At 38.0% G+C, this 23,402-nt stretch overlaps 1 protein-coding gene and 1 long non-coding RNA gene across 2 annotated transcripts; one reads left to right on the forward strand and one right to left on the reverse strand.

Moving 5' to 3' along the window:
- Positions 1 to 12,236: 12,236 nt before the first annotated feature.
- On the reverse strand, positions 12,237 to 23,202 carry LOC110803820 (ATPase 11, plasma membrane-type). Its single transcript, XM_022009351.2, has 22 exons — positions 22,906 to 23,202; positions 22,726 to 22,787; positions 21,500 to 21,619; positions 21,308 to 21,406; positions 20,538 to 20,675; positions 20,319 to 20,453; positions 20,051 to 20,230; positions 19,073 to 19,279; positions 18,858 to 18,977; positions 18,660 to 18,779; positions 18,422 to 18,541; positions 18,238 to 18,342; positions 17,967 to 18,111; positions 17,230 to 17,394; positions 16,538 to 16,776; positions 16,226 to 16,258; positions 16,035 to 16,116; positions 14,716 to 14,876; positions 13,831 to 14,016; positions 13,564 to 13,746; positions 13,283 to 13,461; positions 12,237 to 12,578 (listed from the first exon to the last, which is right to left on the reverse strand). Exons 2-22 carry the CDS (start codon positions 22,774 to 22,776, stop codon positions 12,482 to 12,484), a joined length of 2,865 nt encoding a protein of 954 aa, XP_021865043.2. The 5' UTR covers positions 22,777 to 22,787; positions 22,906 to 23,202; the 3' UTR covers positions 12,237 to 12,481.
- LOC130472087 (uncharacterized) lies at positions 12,564 to 13,508 on the forward strand. Its single transcript, XR_008932243.1, has 2 exons — positions 12,564 to 12,681; positions 13,182 to 13,508. It is a non-coding gene; the product is annotated as an uncharacterized lncRNA (long non-coding RNA).
- Positions 23,203 to 23,402: the final 200 nt, after the last annotated feature.

Consider the following 23,402-nt stretch of genomic DNA (forward strand, 5'->3'; position numbering starts at 1 on the left):
TTTCCTTCATGAGGCCCACTTGCTTGCAGCCTGCCTGATCCGTGCGCGCGCCCAAGCCTTGGTTGGGCCTGACCTTGCGCTTGGCCTGGTCGAGGCTTGGCGTGTTATTGGATGCGTTGGCTTGCTGGGCGATGGCCTGGCTTCCTGCTGGGCCTTCGTCTAGCAAGCCTCGTCCGATGCTAATTCGTACGATACGCTTTCCGATTAAATTCCCGATTCCGGAATTCATTTCCGATACGAACAATATTTAATATTTCCGATTCCGGAATTAATTTCCGTTTCGAACAAATATTTAATATTTCGGTTTCCGGAATTATTTTCCGATTTCGATAATATTTCCGATTCTGACAATATTTCCGTTTCCGGGAATATTTCCGATTCCGCTAATATTTCCATTTCCGATAATATTTTCCGATACGTACCATGTTTCTGTTTCCGGCAACATCTACGACTTGGATAATATTTATATTTCCGATACGATCCATATTTCAGTTTCCGGCAATATATCGTTTCCGGAGTATTCATTTCTTGCTTTTGACGATCTCAGCTCCCACTGAAACCAAGATCCGTCGATTCCGAATATCCATAGATGGAGTATTTAATGCCATTAAATACTTGATCCGTTTACGTACTATTTGTGTGACCCTACGGGTTCAGTCAAGAGTAAGCTGTGGATTAATTTCATTAATTCCACTTGAACTGAAGCGGCCACTAGCTAGGCATTCAGCTCACTTGATCTCACTGAATTATTAACTTGTTAATTAATACTGAACCGCATTTATTAGACTTAACATTAAATGCATACTTGGACCAAGGGCATTATTTCCTTCAAATCCTTCGGAGGCACCCTCAACGGAGCAGCACTGGAGTGGCTCATGAACATCGCACCTGGATCCATATCTTGCCTCGCCGACTTGGACAATGCCTTTTACCAGCAGTTTGCCAGCAGTCGCCAGCTAGAGAAGCAGACAAGTGATCTTTATCGATTGGTCCAAGCTCCCACCGAATAGGTACGCGATTAATTTAACCGTTTCAATTGTGAAAAAATTAGTATAAAAAACTGTGATGTCAAGACAGCTATCGAAGCCTTCAAAAGAGGTCTCATCCCTAATTCGCAATTGTACCGGGAAATCATCAAATATCCCTATGCAACGTTCGAAGAGCTCAGGTCCAGAGCTTGCGCCAAAACGCGCCTAGAGGAGGATGAAGCGACCCGGACAACGGTACCACAACCAGCAGTGGGCAGCAGTGGGCAGCAGCGACAGACGATCGTACACCCCGAGGAACAACAGTTGTCGACACCAACCATACAATCGCAAAAACCAGGTACAAAATGTCAATCAATATAATGATACTAACAATGGTTACAGGAATAAATGGATGAACCACCCCGACTTCTCCAAGTACGGCTTCAACGTCGACACCCTTCAAAATGTAGGTGGAGCCGTCAGATGGCCCAGAAGGAGCGACATACGAGATTGCATGAAGGACATGAATAAATGGTGTGAGTCCCATCGAGACAACGACCACAAAACTGAGGATTGCATCTCCCTTAAAAAGGAGGTCACATATCTTCTAAAAAAAAGGGCACCTGCAGGAGCTGCTAAGCGACGAAGGGAAGAAGACGTACAACAAAGAGAAAACCAGCCAACCCAACCCAGCGTCCAGCAGCGACCGACCAATAAAGTGCTAAACATTATTTTTGGTGGTTCATATATTTATGGACTAACCTCTTCTGCAGTTGAAAAGATTAACATGGGAGAATCTGGAGCCGTCAAATAGGGGCAGACCGAGGACGAAATTCCACTCGGAAAATCTATTGCAGCAATGTCAATCACGTTCAACGACTCAGATTCAGTAGACGCTTATCGCTCCCAATTGGCAACGCTCTGATAAAAATGATACTGATCGACAACGGAAGTTCAACAAACGTATTGTTTCTAGAGACCCTACTGGAAATAGGGCTCGAGGAAAAGAATATAGTCAAAAGGTCGACGGTTCTGGTGGGGTTCAGTGGAGAATCGCTGCAAACATTCGGAGAAATATCACTACCCACATGTACAAAAGGCGTCAACATGATGACCAAATTCAACGTCGTCAATTTCCCGTCAGCGTACAACGTCATCCTAGGGAGACCATGGATCCACAAAATGAGAGAAGTACCGTCCACATACCATCAGTCAATAAAGTTCCCGACCAAATGGGGGGTCATGGAAATCAAAGAACAACAGCGAGATGCCAAACGCTGCTACGAAACCGCATTAAAACCCTCCAAAGCATTCATCTAGCAATTACAGCCAGGGTCGACAACAGATGAACCAGACGACCAACAGATCAATGAAATTATGTTGGACCTGACGAAGCCAGACCAACTCATACGGATCGGAGCGTCACTGCCTGACAACATCAGAAGTCAGATAGTGGCATTCCTAAGAAAAAACATGGACTGCTTCGCTTGGTCGCATGAAGATATGACAGGAATCATCCCGGACGTCATCACCCACAAGCTCAACGTGGACCCCAACTTTAAACCAGTTAAGCAGAAGTGACAGAAATTCGGACCCGAGAGAAATAAAATTACAGATGGAGAAGTACAAAAGTTAATCGAGTCAGGGAAAATAAGAGAGGTCAAATATCCATATTGGTTAGAAAACGTAGTCGTCGTCAGCAAAAAGAACGGAAATGGAGGGTCTGCATCGACTTCACGGACATCAACAAAGACTGCCCCGAAGATCTGTTCCCATTGCTGCACATCGACGCCATGGTTGACGCCACTGCCGGTCACGAGCTGCTGACGTTCATGGATGCCTACTCCGGATACAACCAGATCCTCATGCACCAAAGGATCAAGAAAAAACAACTTTTGTAACAGATAGAAGAATTTATTGTTATAAAGTCATGCCTTTGGTCTTAAAAATGCAGGTGCGACGTACCAACGACTAGTAACAAGATGTTCAAAGACCATCTCGGGAACACGATGGAGGTCTACATTGACGACATATTGGTGAAATCGAAGAAAGTAGACGACCACGTGGAATACTTGTGACAATTCTTTGAAATATTAAGGAAATATGGTATTAAATTAAACCCAACTAAATGTTCCTTTGGGGTGTCTGCAGGAAAGTTCTTGGGCTACATCGTCACCCAATGAGGAATTGAGGCGAGCCCAGACCAAGTACGAGGGATCATCAACATCCAATCACCCAGAAACACAAAAGAGGTACAACGCTTGATAGGAAGAGTGGCAACATTAAACATATTTATTTTGAGGTCGTTAGACAAATGTCGAATGTTTTACGACGTCTTGCAAAAAACAAGGGATTCGATTGGTTTGACGATCACGAAGATGCTTTGCAAAACCTCAAAAAATACTTAATGTTGCCACCGCTCCTGTCCAAGCCCAAGAAAGGTGAAGTCTTACAACTTTACCTCGCCGTCAGTCCGACAATAGTCAGCGTGGTGCTATTCCGAGAAGACGAGACGCAGCAACTGCCCATCTACTCCATCAGTAAGTCTCTGTTAGACACAGAGACCAGGTACTCCTCTCTAGAAAAAATTGTTTTAGCACTCGTCACTGCTGCCAAAAAACCAAGGCATTATTTCGAAACTCACCAAATAGTGGTGATGACTAACTATCATATCAAGTCTGTGATGCGTAGGCAAGAACTTACAGGTCGCATGGAAAAGTGGACAATGGCATTAGGAGGATTCGACATCAAATACCGACCAAGGACGACGGTAAAGTCGCATGCACTAGCTGATTTTGTGGCTGACTTGGAGAAAGTAGCAGACGACGAAGTGAAACACATCAACAGCGTGGACAAAGGCGGACATTCTTCGTCGATGAATCTTCCAAATTTCGAGGAGCTGGATTGGGCGTCGTGCTAAAATCACCACAAGGGGACATGATATCACATGCCATATGTTGCGACTTTAGAGAGACGAATAACGAAGCAGAATACGAGGCGCTGATAGCTGGGATGACGCTGGATGAAAATCTAGGAGCAAGTGGACTCAATATCTTCAGCGACTCCCAACTGACCGTCAACAAAATCAACGGAGAATACGAAGCCAAATACCTCAAAATGACCCTGTTTCTCGATAAAGCCAAAAAGCTAACCACAAAATTCGAACCATTCTCCATCAAACAAGTTCCAAGAGACCAAAACACCACTCACAAACTTAGGCTCCGCACTCAGAAAATCACCTTTCTCGCCCATACCCTTAGTAAACTTGTTGTCGCCCACCATAGACAAAGAAAATCCACCCAACGCTAACCTCGTCCTAAAAACCACAAATACAGAAAGTTGGACAAAACCCATCCTTGACTACCTCGTCCATGAAACCCTTCCCAGTGACAAGCTCGAAGCTAGAAAAATACTTTTTAAAGCTTCACGATATTCTATTTTGTAGGGCCTCTTATTTAAAAAGTCAGCCGACGGAACGATGATGAGATGAGTAGACAACCTTGTAATCAATCTTCATCTCCAATTTAATTTGAATCCATTTTTAGAATACAATTTCCGAATTCGTGTATAAAAAGCAACAACCTTGCAATCAATCTTCCCAGAATCAACAAATTCTCCATTGTTCACCTCAATTCCATCCTCCTGGTCCAGAACAATATATCTAAAGAAACAGGAAAAAAAATTAGCATCTAACCACCTGAAAAGTTAAAACCCGGGGGTAAAAATCAAAAATCTGAAATACCTTAAAACCCTTCTCAAGGGGGTGATTAAATCTACAGTTTGGTCCAAAATTGCAAATACCCGTCTTCAGATAAAAGGGGCAATCCACAACATAAGGACTCAAAGAGTAAACAATTAATTTCTCCTCTTCTTCCCTGCCCTCAATCTTCACATCAACACCATTGCCTTGCAAAATTACACTCTCAAACTGTTGAGCAAGAGCTTCTTCCTCTTCTGTAAGTTGTTCATCCAAATAGTGGGTCCCACTTGATGAAATCCCCAACTTAATTTCATTCTCGGTTTCAATAGTAGAACTGATTTCTTCACAGGTTCCACTAGAGGAAAAATCCTTATAGGTTTCTCATCAAAGGTTGCTCTTATCAAACAAGTGCACCCTTTAAGAAATAAAATATTAAAAAAAAAATTAAAATCTGAAAATTTCCCTCCAATACAAGCGCATCCTTTAACCTAAGAAACTAAAAAAAAAAATCGACACTGCTAATCTAGCAGCCAACGTCTCTCAACTCCCTGCAAACCATCTCCTTGCACAGTGACCGGCGAAGCCACCGGCTCTCTCCTCCTTCTTAGCTGACCGGCGAAGCCACCGACGAAACCACACTCACACACTCGCACCCTCTCTCCTCCTTCTCAGGCAACAACTAGCTGTTCTTCCCTACGTTATCTCTCTCCTCTATTTTCTCATTTTTTATTTACAGAAACCCCAACAAAACTAAAATGAATGAGCAAGAAAGACAGTACCTCGTTATATAATAATAATAAATTAAATAAAACAATAATATTTTATAGAGTACCATATTAATAGTCATTGGTTCGGTGTGAAAATAAATGTAGAAAAGCAATACTTATTCATCAGTGGAGATTCTTTCAAGTGTCGCCTTTTCTCTGTTTTTCGTTTATTACTACTTTCAATTTTTTTCATCTTCCTAAGGAGACACACAAAAAACTATAGAAATTAAATTACATTATAAAAAGAATTAGATACAACAAAATCTTAGCTAAGTATTTCCTCTTCCGCCAAGTAAACAAAAATGGAAAAAAACTGAAAAATGAATAATTTGAAAGAAAAGTTAGAGATAATGATAAATGCAATCACCGAAACATTTAAATTTGAGATAAAAATTCAACTTTTACAAAATACATCTGATTAATTTTCCCAAAATATCAATTAAAAAAAAGTTAGACATTAACTTTAAGAATTTGCAAAAACGATATCACTTCCAATCCATGAACCATTCAAAATTTCAAGAAAAAAAATCTAAATTACTCCTACAATTCATGGTAAAATTCCTCAGTTCCATACCTGATTTCCGAAATTCAATCGAAAAAAAAGCTGATAAACCCCAACCCATATAACCACCTAACACCGAACACCTAACACCTACACCAACAATGCTATATCAGAAAAAATAAATTAAAACATGTATGATTCTTAAGCAAAGTCAAAAAACGTACGACTCCGAAGAGGTATTTGCAATGAAGACTATGATTAAAAAAAATTATAATAAATGAATTCATTGTATGAATTACCTGAGACTGAGATCAAAGATGATAGAGAACTGAAGATTTGAGATTTTTGGTGAAGGGAGGAGAGAGAACTGAAGATTTGAGAGGAGGAGATATTGTGAGAGTGATGTAGCGGCGGAGGAAGTAGTGAAGGGAGGAGAGGGTGAACGGCGAAGGGTTTAAGAATAAAAGGTAGAGGTCGTTTTAGTCTTTTATAAATTCACTAATACATTTAGCAAACAACACTTCAACTATTGAACACACTCAACAAAGTTTTATAAACCGCGTTCTTCGGACTCACCTCATAAAAGACTCATATTCATGTCATTCTATTTCATTCATGTTCGAAAAAAAATTCATTTACACATATCATTCATAGTTCAGCTTTTTAAACTCCAATTAAACTTAATTTCCAGTTAATTGAACTGGAAAAAGAACCAACAATCATACTTCAAATTGTTTGATAGCGGGATCCTCATGGGGAATTGAAGATGCTACATAGGGAGGCAGTACAGAAGAATTTTTTAATTTTTTTTGTTAATTTACACAAATGTCAAGCCACAATAACCCAATTAAATTTCCATAAGTTACTCTGTACTTAGTCCGTACTTATTTCTCCTCGTGATACCAATTCATTATATCCTGCATGTATTTGCAATAACCTCTCGGTTATAGCAAGGGTCATGCTGCCTACACTTGACAACCCCCCACTAGCACCGACCGTTTAAGGTCGGGGCATCTTTATGCAACCCCAAAACATAATGTGAGGTCAAAGGAAAACTACAAAACCGGAGTATTAGTATGAGGATGGTCGCATGAGATAGACTCTCGATTCATGCATCCAATACCATCTCTTTAAGAATAAGACTAGTACTAAGGCTCTATAGTTGTATTGTTATTAAGAAGAAGAAGAAGAAGAAGAAGAAGAAGAAGAAGAAGAAGATATTTAGTTAGTCAGGCTAGAAGAAGCTCTATACACAGAGCAAATCAGTGAGAGAGAAAGCATGTTGAATATTGATGAGAGGTTTGTTTAGCTTTTAGATTGCCTCTCGAAAGCTTTATATCAAACAACCGACCATGTATATGTTATAAAAGGTCAACATCAATTACTACACAAAATGAACATCATAATTCTCTCAGGCAAGAGACAAGAGTTAAAAGATGAAAGTATCATAATTTGCAATAGAATAAAGAAATTACTCTAAACCCACAAAACAAATTGAACAAGTTATTTAATTATCTAGAATAAGACACTTACCATGAAGACAACATTGGAAATTGACCCAACTTCTTTTGTGAACAATCGCCGAGTAAAAACGGCATGTTCTACAATCTCAGCGGCAGTTATGTGTCTTGTTAATCCCATCCTGCAAATATAGTTCGTAAAGAGTGATGAGAGGATCATAAATGACAAAATTCCTGAAGTTAGGAGGGAGGTCCTTTACCTTCTACTGCTCTTCTATGTGTTTTGCGATTGCGTAATGGCTTGATCCAGTTCTCTCCTTGAGTGACACCAAGGCCTCGGTAATCATCTGTGAATTAAAATCCATCAATCAGTTTCAGCAAACCTTCATTTGATTCAAGCATAATATGCAAAAAAATCAACATAAGTTAAATACATATAATTGTTCAGAAGTTCATCAATAATAACCATTTAGCTTCAAATAAGAGAAGTGGCCACAAATTCTTAGCTACGAATTACGCCATTTCAAGTAATATTCACCAAAACTTCCGTAATTCTACGAATAATAGCAGAAACAGATCGGAATCACAACAAATATTTCCAAAATTCAGCAAACATCATTGGAAAACCTAAAATTACTTCATACGAACAAAATCACCACAAAACTACCTAACTTTAGTTATAATATGATTTAAAAAATAAACAATTAAAATTGCAATTATATTCCAATTCCAATTCTTTCTTACGGAGTAATATGGAAACCGAAATCTACCATTCCAATTTTAAAGGTAGATATCTTCCTTGAACCTAAGAGGTACCAAAACTGATACCCATAATATTCAAATTCAATTCCAAACCTCGACGTATCACAAACCCAACAATCATCTATATAATTCTCATTACCAATTTGAGAAACGTTTAAATCTATAACATCAAATTTAGATATAATCTCGAACAACCTAAGTATTGTTCAATTATGGCAATCCGAAATCAATAATCCAACAACAGAATACAATAGATATTAATTAAAATAAGCTCAAAATCAAAGATTTTTTTGAAGAAATCACTTGTTTGAACGGAAGAGAGAAGAGAAGATTTATAATGATTTTGTCACCATCTCCTGATATATCTCAGCACCTGCATTATTAGCTATGAACTTTGGTAAAAATCTTTCACATGAGATAAATAAACAAAATAGCTGAGATCCAACAAACATTTCAAATTAAAATAATTTACAAACAAATTGATTGAAAAATGAAGGAAACTAAAACCAAAATTGGATCAAACAACTAAGCTCAAACAGAAGGTAATTCTTCGGAAGAAGTTTAGTAACTTCAGCTGGCATAACTACAAGCCTGAAAATAATCACAAAACGAAAAATAAATTATCAACACCTAATTAAAAATCCTAATAATTATCAAAATAGAAAAAAAAATCCCAAAATATTTTATTATTCAAATTCAAAATCTATACCTGTATTCGAAAGTATCATCAAAGTACTTCGTACTGGATCTGACCCATTTCCTTCTTCAATCGCACAAATAAATAAAATTTCTCGAACAAAGCCTAGAGATTCCTCTGTTAGGGTTTTGAGCACCTTATTAAAAACACAAATCAAAAATGTCAAAACGCGTGCAGATTTAAATTAGCAGATCATAATCAAATACATTTTGAATTTTTGATATAAATTTGGTAGAAACGAACTAATTCAAACTCATGATTCTTCAGCTAGAGAGAGAGAGAGAGAGAGAGAGAGAGAGAGATGCAGGAACATTACCTTAACGTTGCGTTGGGACGCGATTTGGTGAGGGACGACATCGAAGAAGTGTAGCCCTAGAAACGACGGAGAATGGGACAATTTGGTGAGGGAGAAGTGAGATATCTTGAATTGCCTCCATCATTTCATCTATATGATCCTCCTCAATATCATCATCCACGTCTTCTTCACCTTCATCATCTTCCTCCGAAAATATATCCTCGGTCCGATCAATAGGTTCAGTGTGTACATGGTGGTCAATAATTGGATTTTCACTGGAATTTCCCGTATATCCTCCGATCTCACCATGCCATATCCACACATGGTATTGTTGCCTAAACCCACGACGAATCACATAATCTCTTAATGTTTTGATACTACTAACCCTACTCACATTTTCGCAATCGACACATGGACAATAAAACCCATTATCTTGTACATTTTCTTGATGCTCCAAAGCACATCTACAAAACTCCTCTACCCCGTTCAAGAACCCCGACGAAGTTCTCTTCTCATACATCCAACTTCGACTCATACCTTCTGTTTCACCGGCTAAAGTCATGATACAACCAAACTGTCAACACATTAACACATAGCAACTCACATTGAAATTGGTGTAACACGTTGTATACATGCTTAAATGAATTTCGTGAAACATAGTTGAACTATACAAAAAGAACATACAACACCAAGAACAACAAGAGCAAAAACAGCAACAATGACAACAAAAGCAAGCAACAACAATAAGATCAACAACAAAAACTAAGCAAATCAGAACTAGCAAAACAAAAAAACAGAGAACAACATGTTACACCCAACAACATGAACAAAAAACCTGGACCCAAATAACAAATTCATGGCTTTCAGTTCCTGTGACCTGTGTCATGGTGGCATAGGATTTACCAGTGAAGGCCTACTGAGGAAAATAATCAAGGTGGCCAAGAAGAGTATTCATTTGAATTGGAGCAAACTGAGCTTAAACATGGAAAAAAGTCGGACTACAAATAATAATAGGCTAACTGTGTCAAATCGAATATGCAATTTCAGTGTAGCATTCAGTCAATCTAAGTTTTACTTTTGAAGTACAAATTGAAATCAATTTTCTGCTAGAGTATTCAACTTGACAAGCAGAGATATGCGTGAATACAACGGTATATAAGTGCTTTACATTATTTAATCAAAATAACGATGCAATCCTCAACAGTCAATTACCTCTTCAGTGAGAAATATTATCTCTAGAAAGATGAATCAGCAAGTTCCCCAATTCCAAGCACAACTGAAAATATGCAAAAAGCCATATATATAAGAGAAAATGCTAACCTGAAAGAGTTAAAGGAAATTAAAATCTGAGTACAGAGTCTAGAAACAACCTTTACGGGTTTACATATTCAAAGACAGCGAGGAAGTCGGTCCAGCTCAGGGGCTACAAGAGAAGCTGCAGTCACTAGGTAAATTTTCAAGTTTCTTAGTCTTGAGCCTGAACCAATACCAAATTTGTAGGATACAATCAGAGATAAAGTTTAGGCATTTTTAAGGTTCTATTAAGCCAAAATTTGACATTGAAAATTAGGGTTAATTAATTTACAGTTTCAGGGGAGAGAGGAGAGGAGAGGACAGAGCAAGAGAGTACTAATTAGATAATTCAAACACAATTCATGTTAATTGCGAGACTGATATGAGGGGGAATAGAGCAATTAAACGAAAAAAACGGCAAGGATGAGGAGGAGCAGTGGAAGCATAATTTACCTCAATTGAGAACGGCGGCGGCGGAGATGAGTTCGAATGACCACGGCGGCGGTGGAGCTTAAGTTTTCCGGCGAAATTCGGTGGTGAAGAGAGTAGGTCAGGGTCAGTCGTATGAAGGAAGAAGAAGGTGTTGGTGTTTCTGTGAAGTGAGACAAGCCAAACGAAAGAGACGAAAGAGAGAAGCAGCTGGCTCCAAAAATATGGGGTTAATACGCGTGTCTCTGTGTGGGGGACAGGTGACAACTTTGCGGCGTTAAAAGGAGCCACGCCGCAAAACGTTTATTTTTTTATTAATTTGCTGCGTCATAATAGTAAATAACGCCGCAAAGTGTTAATTTTTAACTGATTCTTCGAATTTGTCGTTTAGTTAGAGGCGTTAAGTAATTAACGCAGCAAAATCATGGCAGCAAATGAATGTTTTTCTACTAGTTGATGATAGAAATCGCGATTGAATGTGAGGAGAGAGAAAAGTGGGGGGAGGATTGATTGAATGTGAGGAGAGAGATAAGTGGGGGGGAGGATTGATTGAATGTGAGGAGAGAGAAAACTCAGCAAGCAGCATTAAGCAACGAAAAAAATAAGAGGGTATTTTGATCTATTTGATTGTGGACACCAAAAGCGTGATTACGAAAATAACCCTCATCTCTTGGCTTTTATAATAGAGTTAGGTTAACCACTACTCAAACTTTGTTTTTGTTTATATTTAGGAAACTAGTTATATTGTATCTGAAATTTAAGGGCCATATTCCATCGCGCACCCTGCGCAACATTAAAACCGCCCCGACAACGATTAAAAAAAACCTGTATTTTGCTTGTGTTATAATCTTTGTAACGGTCTCGACAGACCTTAGTATTTACTTTTAGTAAACTTTTCCTTTTAATGCAAAATTACTTAATTAGCCTATGTCCAAAAAAAACAATAGTTGAACAACAATAATTATGAGGAGCCAACCAAGATAACCATTATGATGCAGAAAAGGGGTAAAGTCATTGAGAACTGTGGACAACCCCTATTTGTTTAGGGTAGTTATACCGACGCTTTGTGCCTCAAATTGCCAGTTATTTCTCCTTCGGCATAAGTTCATATCATATCTATATCTATATCTATATCTATATCTATATCTATATCTATATCTATATCTATATCACAAGGGCGCAGACAGATAGACAAAGGGTGTAGTCAACTACTCAACTGTGTTAGAATATTGGTGTTCACAACCACACTCCTCTTCGAAAATAATCCAAAGAGGACGACGAGAGCCCTCCACAAGACTACCAGTTGAACACCTAATTAAGATAAGTGGCCGAGTGTGATACCGTGATGGTGTAGATTACGAAATAATTCAAACGCCTCTTAGCTTATTTCAGATCAGCAAATTTACATATGCTGAATGTCAAACATTAGACCAGTTTGTACGTCAGACTATTCAGAGCAGTTTGTACATATACTATTCAGAGTAGCATATGCTATATCGATTTGACTTTGATCTCTATGCACTTGTGTTCAGCTTCTAAGTTCTAACCAATACCATAGCCAAGCTGGATTCTGTACGAAGAAGATCAATTAAATCATCTACGTACTCATCACACTGTGTATGCTTGCTGAATTGAACCAATATCAAGACCCTTCAGCTTAATCACCGACTCCACGTGTCCTTTTAGAGTATGCAGCTCCTGAAGCCTGACACAAACCAAGACATAGCAACTCATTGTCATGCTACTAAGGATTTGAGGAGATTATGTTGAATTATTGAGGCTTGCTTTGTCTTATAAGGGCGGGGCAGGTACTATCTTCATCTCTAAACACAAAACACACTTTAGGGTCTATAACAAGGAATTTAGCTAAATACTAGGACTATAATTTTATCCTTCCCTATTTAAATGTTTTAATTTCCGCTTACCACCATACTAAAGGTAATATTGAAAAGTTCAAACTCAAGTTACTAAAATTGAAAGCAGCCTATCATTTTATAGATAAATTAAAAAAAATGTGACCTATAATTTTGGAACAGTGGTAGTATTAAACTATTCAACACTATAAATGAGACTGTCTACCTATCTGGTGTAAGAGGATTGGTAAACATGGGAAACAAAGGACAGTATAGTAATCAGAAAGACAAGAAACAAGCTTCAAAATAGTATATCCATCCAGGCATGCACACTTGCACATATCTAGCAGTTCTAGCTCACTGTAATGCAGAGTGAGACTAATTATGTAGCTTCTTTTATGATGCCATGGGTTTCCATCCTATTTTCTTATATTCAGATACTCTCCCTATGTCAGGATAGGATGGGTAAAGAGAATCACTACAAAGTAGTGTGGCTAACTCCAGATTCAAGGAGACATCTTGGGAGATCTCTGTAAAAAAAAGATTAAAGATGTACCTTGCAATTTCAGCTCGTCTCTTTGCCTCTTCAGCGAGTTGGTTAAGCTCTGAAGCGCGGCTTCTGTCAGTAAACATCTTGGTTTCAGGTGGATGCAGTCCATGGAGTGTCCTATGAGCATGAGCCCATTTGAGTTCCCTTGCTTCTTTACCAAAGTTCTTTTGACTTGTGAATGCAATCTGCAAAGTTAAATTAAATTAAATTTAAGGTTTCAATTCACTCCTTTCATCTACTCTTTTTATTTCTATATATTTTTTATAGGTTATTTACTGCAGCCTTACTCTTTGCTCAATGAGAAGATCCCATCCCTTCCCGCTGAGAGCATACCGGGTAGCAAACTTGAGAACATCAAGGGGAAGGTAGAATACAAGGTTGTAAAGCCAAATTACACCAGCCCAACCCCATCCAATTCCCTCAATCGCAGCAAAAGCCCAATTTGCATACACAGCAATCAGTGTTGCGATCTGTGCACCAGAAAATACAAAGCAATTTTAGAAAGGGATTGAAGAAGACAGGAGTTTACACAATACAAGCTGTGGATCAATTACCAGCTGAGCCGCAATAAAAGCTGACACCAGCCACAGGCCAGGGCGCTCAAAAAAAGACCAGCTTCTAGATCGAGTCACAAATATCAGGGCCTGGCTACTGATGCTGACTTGTAGGTATACAGCTGAGGCAAGCTTTCTGTAGTCATCATGAGTTGTTTTTTCAAGCGTTGGCACCCCAAATGTGCGCTGCATTATGAGAAATAAATGCAAATAATAAGGTTACAAGATACAAGGCAAGGCTAGTTGCCCGAGGTTTTACTCAAATGCCAGGGATTGAATATGAGGAGACCTATGCTCCATTAGTGGATGCAACTACACTAAGATTTCTGGTAAGCTTGACAGTTTCGAAAGGACTGCAAATGCGATTACTGTAAATTGTGACCGCATATTTATATAGATCACTTGATGCAGATATCTATATGAAAGGCCCTGAAGGACTAAAATTACCAGAAAACACCAAGCCATATGACAGTTTAAGAACAATTTAAGATGTATGGCAAAATGACAAATGCTGGATCATCCTTGCAAAATTAGGTTATGTATTCTTACATCAGGTGAGAGAAAAATGCTCCCACCCCCCCCCCCCCCCCACACACACACACATATTTAAAGATGATCACTGCTTAAAAAGGCATTAGAGCCTTCCTAATTGGGATGGGTAGGCTAAAAAGGAACGGTAAGGGGGAAGGAGGAAGCCACTCAATTAGACAACAATTGCGCCTATTCTAAAACAAATTTGGGAAACAATGCTCCTGAAGATCATAATTCTCGAGAGAAACTGCTAGATGAACCAGCCAAGTGATTACAAGATAGACAGATTAGCATGTTTGCCTTAATGCTGAATAAAGATTCACAAGGAATGAAAGTGAACATGAACATCCTTACAGGGAAAAAATCTGTTTTATATGCAGCCCAGAAGAAAAGGACGGTCATCATCGCTAAGTAGCTGCCAAGAACAATTCCAGTGGTAAATATCTCCGACAGCTTCCAACTGTCTGGATGGGGGGATGGTTTAACCCGATCTTTTGATATCGTCATGATTGTACCTGAAGATTCCAAAGAGAGAAAATCATATGTCCTTCAATTTGGTTAATGATAACATATAATTCGGTAATACTTCTTATAACATAATCAAGCAGCAGTGCCTCATTTGATAGCATGTGTTGCCCATAGAATTTAATATTTGGCTGGAATAAGAAGCAATTAAGATTAGTCAAAAGTATCATAATCCATATTATCAGGGGGTAAAAAAACTTAATCATTAGTCTTGCAGTATGAGATGACTGGTACATCTTTAAAATTACATAACCAAATTTAATGGTCCGCTGCCAGTTGCTATTCCTGTGCTCTGAATGTTTCTCCAATTACAAGATGAAAAGCTAATGTTAAAAAATCATAGTCCACTTTCATGAAAGAAAATTTTTAAGTAAGAATAAATCCAGCTTTGTTTGACACGCGATTATTCATATTCTACAACTAAAAGCTCAAGAGACAAAATATGTATTAGCAATATTGGGAAAAATAGAGGCCAAGGAAAGAGTTCTTTAATCGTATCTATTATTTTGACCTACGCACTGTTCTACAACTCCATTCTCCAGCATTGCAAAGTACTCGAAGACGTGACAGCTGAATCTATTTCATGACAAAGAAGTTGAAAATTCAATAATGTTAAGTTTTCATGGTCATATTACTACATAAGCTGTATCTCATAATGCAATATCTGTCCACAGAAATAACTCAAAACAGATTAATAACAAATTAACAACAGTGCGCAAGGGAGAGATAAGAGTAGTACTGCTATTGTTAGATTGGAAATACAAGAAGTAACCTTTGAAGCTATGGCTAATATGAGAATAAGCACAGAATAGTAGTAGAATTTAGGTGAAAACACTTCAGTCAGAATATCATCAGCATAATAATGAATACTGACTTTAACAGATACTGGGGCAAAAAATTCCCAGCTTCTGCAGAGAAGTAAACGGCGACAGTACTATAAACAAGTAAATAACCAAAGCAATACACAACATTAACTTTAACCCAGAAATCTGAACATCATTATCAAACAGGATAGTGGGGACAAAGTATTGTTTTAAAAATCACAAAGGTAAGTACCAGTAGTACATCTGTTCTAACAGCGAAGCAAATACTTACCATCATTGAGGATGGCAATTACCAGTAATACCAGCATATCATGAACTACTTACCATCATTGAGGATGGCAATTACCAGCACCATGAAGGGTGGGAAATCAAACTTCCATATGAGAGCCAGTAGCATGAACCCTAACTGAGGAACGATTCAAAGAAATTTCAAATGAAGATTAGATAAACTTGCACACTATAAAGAGAAGAAGAAAAAAAGGAATTTCCAAAGCTATAACAAAGAAAAATCTTACCACAACACGTACTGTAATAGAAACTGCATAGATCTGCAATAAAGGGACATCAGCACATTAGTTAATTATTGACATCAAAATATGAAAAGGTCACACACATTCATGGAGCCTGGAGGTTTGGCAGCCATTTTTACCATAGACTAAGAAGCAGTGAGGAACCACACTTCTTCTATGCAATAAAGAACAAAAAAACCAGTTCACTATTATCGAAACCCATTTGCATGTTGATAGGATCCAATAAACAAAATTTTGTTTGACTTGACAATTACAACAATTAGTTGGAAAAAAATCAGTTCTCAGAAAGAGACTTACAGTGTAATTTTTCATTCTCTGGAAAATTGACCTGCTTGTCAAAACAGCACTAATTATGACACTAAGTCCGGGTTCTGTCAAGACAATGTCAGAAGCACTGCGAGCTGCATCAGTCGCACAAGCAACAGCTATGCCTATGTCAGCTTTCTTAAGAGCAGGAGCATCATTAACTCCATCACCCGTCATTCCACATATATGGTTTCTTGCTTGCAAGCGTTTCACAATATCATATTTATGCTCTGCAACAAAGGGTAGAAGTTTCTTTAAGGAGACAACATAGAAGATGCAACTCCAGCGCAGTAGCAGCATGATATGTCCTTCATTTCCTAAAGTTCTCTTAATAATCAGAAAAGATGTTATGGAATTGTCACACACACTATCATTTCCATTTCGTCTATCTTCTATTATGAAGTGCAAGCAGTTCATGTCTTGCCTAGAGCAATCAACCCAAGTACAAGATTGAAGCCCTCATTTCGGTTACTAACTGACATCATACACGAGAATTAAAACAAAATTTATCCACTTATGAGTATGATGTTTATTCACTCAGCTTTTTTGGTTAAACAAGTTAAACGAAAATGGTACCAACACAATATACAGCTCCAAAGCAGTTCTCATAGGAGGATATGGCATATGCATTAGTCTGGATGTAAACTCATCCTTGCATGAGGGTGCAGGAAAGCTAAGCATACCGGGAAAGACACCAGCAAAACCATCAGCTTTCTCGATTAGCTCATCAATGGGTAAAGCAGCAAGAGCCTCATCCTTCTCCTGTCCTAGCAATGCGGCTGAAGGATACATATTAGTACCCATTCCCAGTCGACGCCCTGTTTCCTTGGCAATTGCCAATTGGTCACCTAGCATAATCATAAAATGATCAGTGTATGGAAATTTGGTCTGGATCCAAGCATAAAGGAAGATCCCTCCATCTTCCACAAGAGAAATTCTTGCTGCTAAAACATACTGGGTGTGCTGATTGAATAAAAGTACTTGGTAATATTTACTGGGCCTACATGCTATATGCTAACATATTAGGGAAGGGCACAAAATTGGAACTACATAAGGAAATATGGAGGAAGAGATACAAGAATTCAAAATTTTAAATCATCACAGACCATAACTATACCACTTTTCAATTCTACAGGCTTAGTTTCTTAGTGACCATAAACTACTTAATAAAAGAGTATAAATAGCCATATCACTTTCTTAGTGATTATTTAAAATCTTTCTCCAGAGTAACTATCAAGGGGGATTTGAAAATAGTACCAAAAACCAGGAGTAAAATGTGACCATTAATTGTGAAGCAAAAAGAAAAGGTGAGTTTAGTAATTTGCTCACAGCATCGACGTTAAAAGGCAAATGTGGTTTGTAAAAGACAGAAAACAAGAACACAACACATGCGGTAAATGATGCCAATGAAGATATGCACCTGTAATCATTTTCACATTCACTCCTAGGTCTAGTGCCCTTCGTATTGTGTCTGCACTATCATTTCGTGGTGGGTCAAAAAGAGGCAGGAGGCCAATTAACTGCCACGGACCTCCAGAACTGTCCCTTGTACCATCAGGAACCTCCTGCATAAACATCTCAGACTTACACCTCAATACATACTAATTATATTTTTGAAAACACAGGGAAAGTAAAAAGGAAGTAGCAGAAGTCAGAAAAAGGAAATATACAGACAGAAAAATAAGGGTTACCTGGTATGCCACAGCAAGAGATCTTAGTCCTCGCTCTGCATACTTATCTATCACCGCATGAACTTTGTGCTTTATCTCCAATTTATTATGGACAAGATTTAAGATCTAGCAACAAGACAACATGTGAATATAAAGGTGTCAAACTTATCAAAAATTTGAGAAAAGGGGTAACATGTGATAATACCTCCTCTGGTGCACCTTTGCTAACTCTGTGCATCCCGTCACTGTCAATGTATGTCAGAGCTGTTCGCTTGTCATTTGGATTAAAAGGAAGAAAATGAACTTCTTCAATGCCTAGACGAGCCTTTTCATTGGACAAAGAGGATAATGAGAGCAGAACAAGATAAGGAGAAGCACGTCATTCACTAATGCCTCAATATGCAAAAGGATTGCTCCTTATATAATTTAGATAGTTGGATTACCTCCTTAGGATCAGCTAATGTCCCAACTATAGCAGCATCTATTGCATCTTGGTTCTCCATTCGAGAGGCTTGAGCTGCCATCAATACCACTGTATCTGCATCAACTTCTTTGACAAAAACCTACAAGAATATTCATTTATTAAAAGTAGCTAATTCATGTTTGCAGGGAAAAAAATCATTCAAAAAAGGAAAACAAACCTCCACAAGGTTCTTGTCAACAGACAGCTTATTTAATGTCAGAGTTCCAGTTTTGTCACTGCAAAGCACATCCATTCCTGCCATTTCCTCTATAGCTGTCATTCTCTTTGTAATTGCACCCTAGAAGATACAGAAAAATAGTCCAGTGCCCCAAATTATATATTAATTTAAAACACCACCATCAAACTAAAATCTCAGAACTACTGGTTACCGACCTGCTCAGATAAGCGATGGGAACCTATAGCCATGGTAACAGATAAAACTGTTGGCATAGCGATAGGAATTCCGCCAATGAGAAGCACTAATAGGTTATCAATTCCAACACGATATGGACGGTGTTGAATTGCATATATAACTATTATCTCCGCCAACATTCCCGCAGCAATAGAACAGATACAGAAGTTCCCAATAGCAGTCAAGACCTATGAGAAACCAAAATGATGGTATTAGATAACAAATACAACTGGAAATCCCCATACTGATAGGAAAGGGAATCTAGTGGAAGTTTTAACCCTCAATCCTCCTCATGCATAGAAAAGAAACCTCGCATGAAAGAAGTCAGACAATCAAGGCCGTCAAGCCTTAAGCTGATGTCAGATGACTCAGATCTGGTACCCAAACGTAGGACCTTAGTGTCCTGAATTCTAACAAAACTCCAACTAAGTTTTAAACTTATTTCTAGCACCTATCGCAACAAAAACACCAGAGATGGCAAACAGGCAAGACTGAATGCAATTGTAATAAGACGATTTTACTGACAGAATCATCATTATTTGGCACAGAAACTCTCAAGTACATTATCACCTAGGATTAAAGTTATGAAAACTTAAAAGTACGGAAAAGATGGCAGGTAAATTTTTCTTTAACAGCATCTCGAATGCTTTTATCATCTAGTAATTCAATTCCACACTGCAGTAAAAGAATTCGTTTATTTAAAGTTTTGTTCCTCATCACATGTCACAAACAAAAAAACAATTTGAAGCAACATATGTGGAGACCAAAAACAAGTAAACAGCAAATAAAAAACATTGACCAAAAATATGCAAGAATTACTGAGTAATATATTTAACATTAAGGCTTCCTGATACCCCTTCAAATTACTGTGAGATAAAGTAGCCCTTGTGCAGTTAAGAACTTCATATAAATAGACCACTTAACTTCGTACTTCCATAGGTCACATGGTACGAACTCACCTTTTGGAAGTGGCCAACTTGGTTTGTGGAGTCTACAAGGTGAGCAGCCTTGCCAAAGAACGTATGCACACCCGTTGCAATGACAACAGCTTCTATTTCTCCCTGTTTGCATGTAGAACCTGAATAGACACCATCACCCGGGTGTTTGGTCACAGGCAGTGACTCCCCAGTGAGTGAAGACTGTAACTCAGACAAGAATTACCATGAGAGATGAAAAGAAAAAAGACATAAAAGTAATGTAATTGGAGAAAGGTTACTTCTCAAACACCTGATCAATCTTCAAGGGATCCCCTTCCAGGAGACGAGCATCGGCTGGGATGATATCACCAAGCTTAATAGAAATAATGTCACCTGGAACGAGTACAGCTGCATCCTGCTCACTCCAAATTCCATCACGAAGCACCTGCAAGTGTACGACTTAACATGATTGAAGGCCATTACAGAATCATAACGTATACCACTGGTAATATAGTATATTTAAACAAACCTTAGATTTGGGAGCCAAACGTGCCATTAGAGCAGCTGCGGCGTTACCTGCATTAGTCTCTTCAATGTAACTAATTGTTGAATTGATAAACAGAAGTATAACAATTCCAACGAAGTCCTGCCAATCAGGAGGCTTCCCCTGCAAAACCAAGGTAGCTTATTGGCCCCAGTTCTATTTCAAAAGCTAAAGATGACCAGCTTGTACTGACCTTTTATATGGAATACCATTCAAAAAATAATAAACACGGAAGCACTTTTACCCACATTTTTACTTATGTAGAGATAAGAAGAAACAATAAACCTTGTTTTCTATGGTAAAAAGAACCAACATTGCAGTCAAATCCAAAACCAACTTGCATAACAAACACCATCCTACCTTTCTGCATTACAAGTTTTACTACCAAGAAAATACAGGACAAGAACATCTTCCGAAGTTCATGCACAGTTGCACAGGCTCAGATTTCACCTCAAAAACTGACAAGATTTGTTTTGGGAGAAAGGCGCATTGTCTGGTACTCCCTGCGACCTAAGTAACAGCAACATTCTATTTAAGGCCACCACCAAAAATAGTCCATTCTCTAGTCTCTACACACAGTTTAACTTGAACATTTCCCTTAATGATACCATTGACCTAATTTCCAAAACAGGGGTACATAAATACGGTGGACAAGTAAATAATTCAACTCCTCAAAGTTACCTTAAATGTGGTCTATATTTTGGACACGCATAGGAGTAAGATATAAGCAACCGAATAGGAACAAGAGGGCTTACTCCTCCATTGGCAAGAGCGATTGCCATGATTGCTGCAGCTTCCATCACCCAAGAAAGAGGGTTCCACATGAACCCGAGGTACCTCAGAAACTTACTGTCCTGCACCATGTAAATTAAAAAAGGGAAATCACCAAGTTTGAACTCCAACATAACAACAATAAAAACTACTAGGAAGGAAGTGCAAGACAACACCTCCTTCTCTTCAAGCTTGTTGGGTCCGAAAATTTCAAGTCGGTGTTCAGCAGCCTCCGGTGTAAGACCATATCTATCACACCTTAGTTGCTTAAAGACCTCCTCTACAGGAACATTCTCCTGCAATTACATTCACATCAATATATAATATTAGATCTAACCAAAAAAAAAAAAATATATATATATATATATACATAATATTAGATATCAGAACTACTAAATGAACTATCAAACACAGGGATTTCAGCTTGGTTCAAACTTACGGCTCTTATATGAAGACTTGCAAAATTATGTAATAATGATGACAAATCCACACAGCAATCACAGACATAACTCTAACAGACGTATCCAATACACGGGGGAGAATATCAACTTCTTGGACCTAAACAGCTAAATCAAAAGATAAAATAGTGACTTGATGACATATTGACTTCATACTAAGCAAATCCCAGAAGAAGAAAAAAAAAAAGGAGAGTGGTGCGAAATTGACAAAATATTCTCCAAATAATCACAAACATTTCCAGCAAATGAAAAAGTGTCAATTTCTTAGACCCGAATCTCATAATCACAAGGCGAAAAATACGGCATCAATAAACACAAATTATTACTAATAACCAACAAAAACACATAAACTGAAATCACCGAACAGAAATTATCATACCCAGAAAATAAAACAACGAAAACGAAAAACTAGCAAGAACTCAAGAACTAAAATCATGAACCAAGACACTTCCAAACAAAATAATCATAAAAAACAGAGTAAGGGTTTAATAAAAACAAATGAACACAAAACGCCATGAAACCTAGAAACCAAAACCAAAACCATGAAGAAATGGCAGGAAAAACTAACAGCAAAACCTAGAAATTATTGTGCCCGGAAACTAAAACAATGAAAATCGCATCAACCTCTATAAAAATGAAGAAAAAAATTCATCCAAAATAATCATGAAAACAGAGTAAGGGGTGAAAAAAAAACCAGATACAAAGATAACCCATGAAAATGCCAGAATAACTACAGAACACCATGAAAAATCCAGAAATTGTTTTTGCAGAAAGCCTAAAATACTATGAAAACCCAGTGTAAAATGATGTAGAAAACCCAAAATTTCATGAAAACACATAAACCAAAACCACCATGAAAAAGCGCAGAAAACAAAACCATGCAAGAATTGCAGTAAAATACCGTTTAAAACACAAGGAAACAAGGTGAAGAATTATGAACATACCAACTCTACAGCATCTTTCAAAACTGCTTCCATAGTTTCCGAGTCACCCATCTTAAACTTCTCTGCAAAATTTTATCAGCAAACAAAGATGAACAGTGAAGAAATTACTTCATATAGACTAAAACCTTAACATTCTGGAGAGAGAAAATGAGCAAAAGATGGTAATGGGCGCGAAATTACACAAACAGTTTGCTAACTTCACTGTCAGTATACGTTTCTTTTGGTGGAGAATGTGTTGATTTTGCCTTTCTGTGAAAAAGGCATGAGGGATTTTAGTAGAGCTTGGAGTTTGTGGTAGTGTCAGAAAAAATGGAAATTTGGAGAAGATCGTGGGGCGTTGTACCTGCCTGGTACAACTCCTCTATCACACTTTCTCTCTCCTCTCCTTCTTTCTGTTTCTTTTATTGTCCTATAGTGAGCATATTTCAAAATCAGAAATTTTCAGGAGTATACAACATAGGAATATAGGAGTAATAGGACAATAGGACGAGGGATAGGAGGAAGTACAAATACATATCGGATATGGATGGGAAAAAATACATATCAGAACAAAAGACAAAATAGGAAAAATGACAAAAAAGTAATTAAATGGTACTCCCTCCGTATTTTTTTAAGAGATACACTTGGCCGGGCACGGGTATTAAGAAGAATAATTGAATGAAATAAAATAATAAAAC

This window comes from Spinacia oleracea, chromosome 1 (assembly GCF_020520425.1).
Source record: "Spinacia oleracea cultivar Varoflay chromosome 1, BTI_SOV_V1, whole genome shotgun sequence".
NCBI lineage: Eukaryota > Viridiplantae > Streptophyta > Magnoliopsida > Caryophyllales > Amaranthaceae > Spinacia > Spinacia oleracea.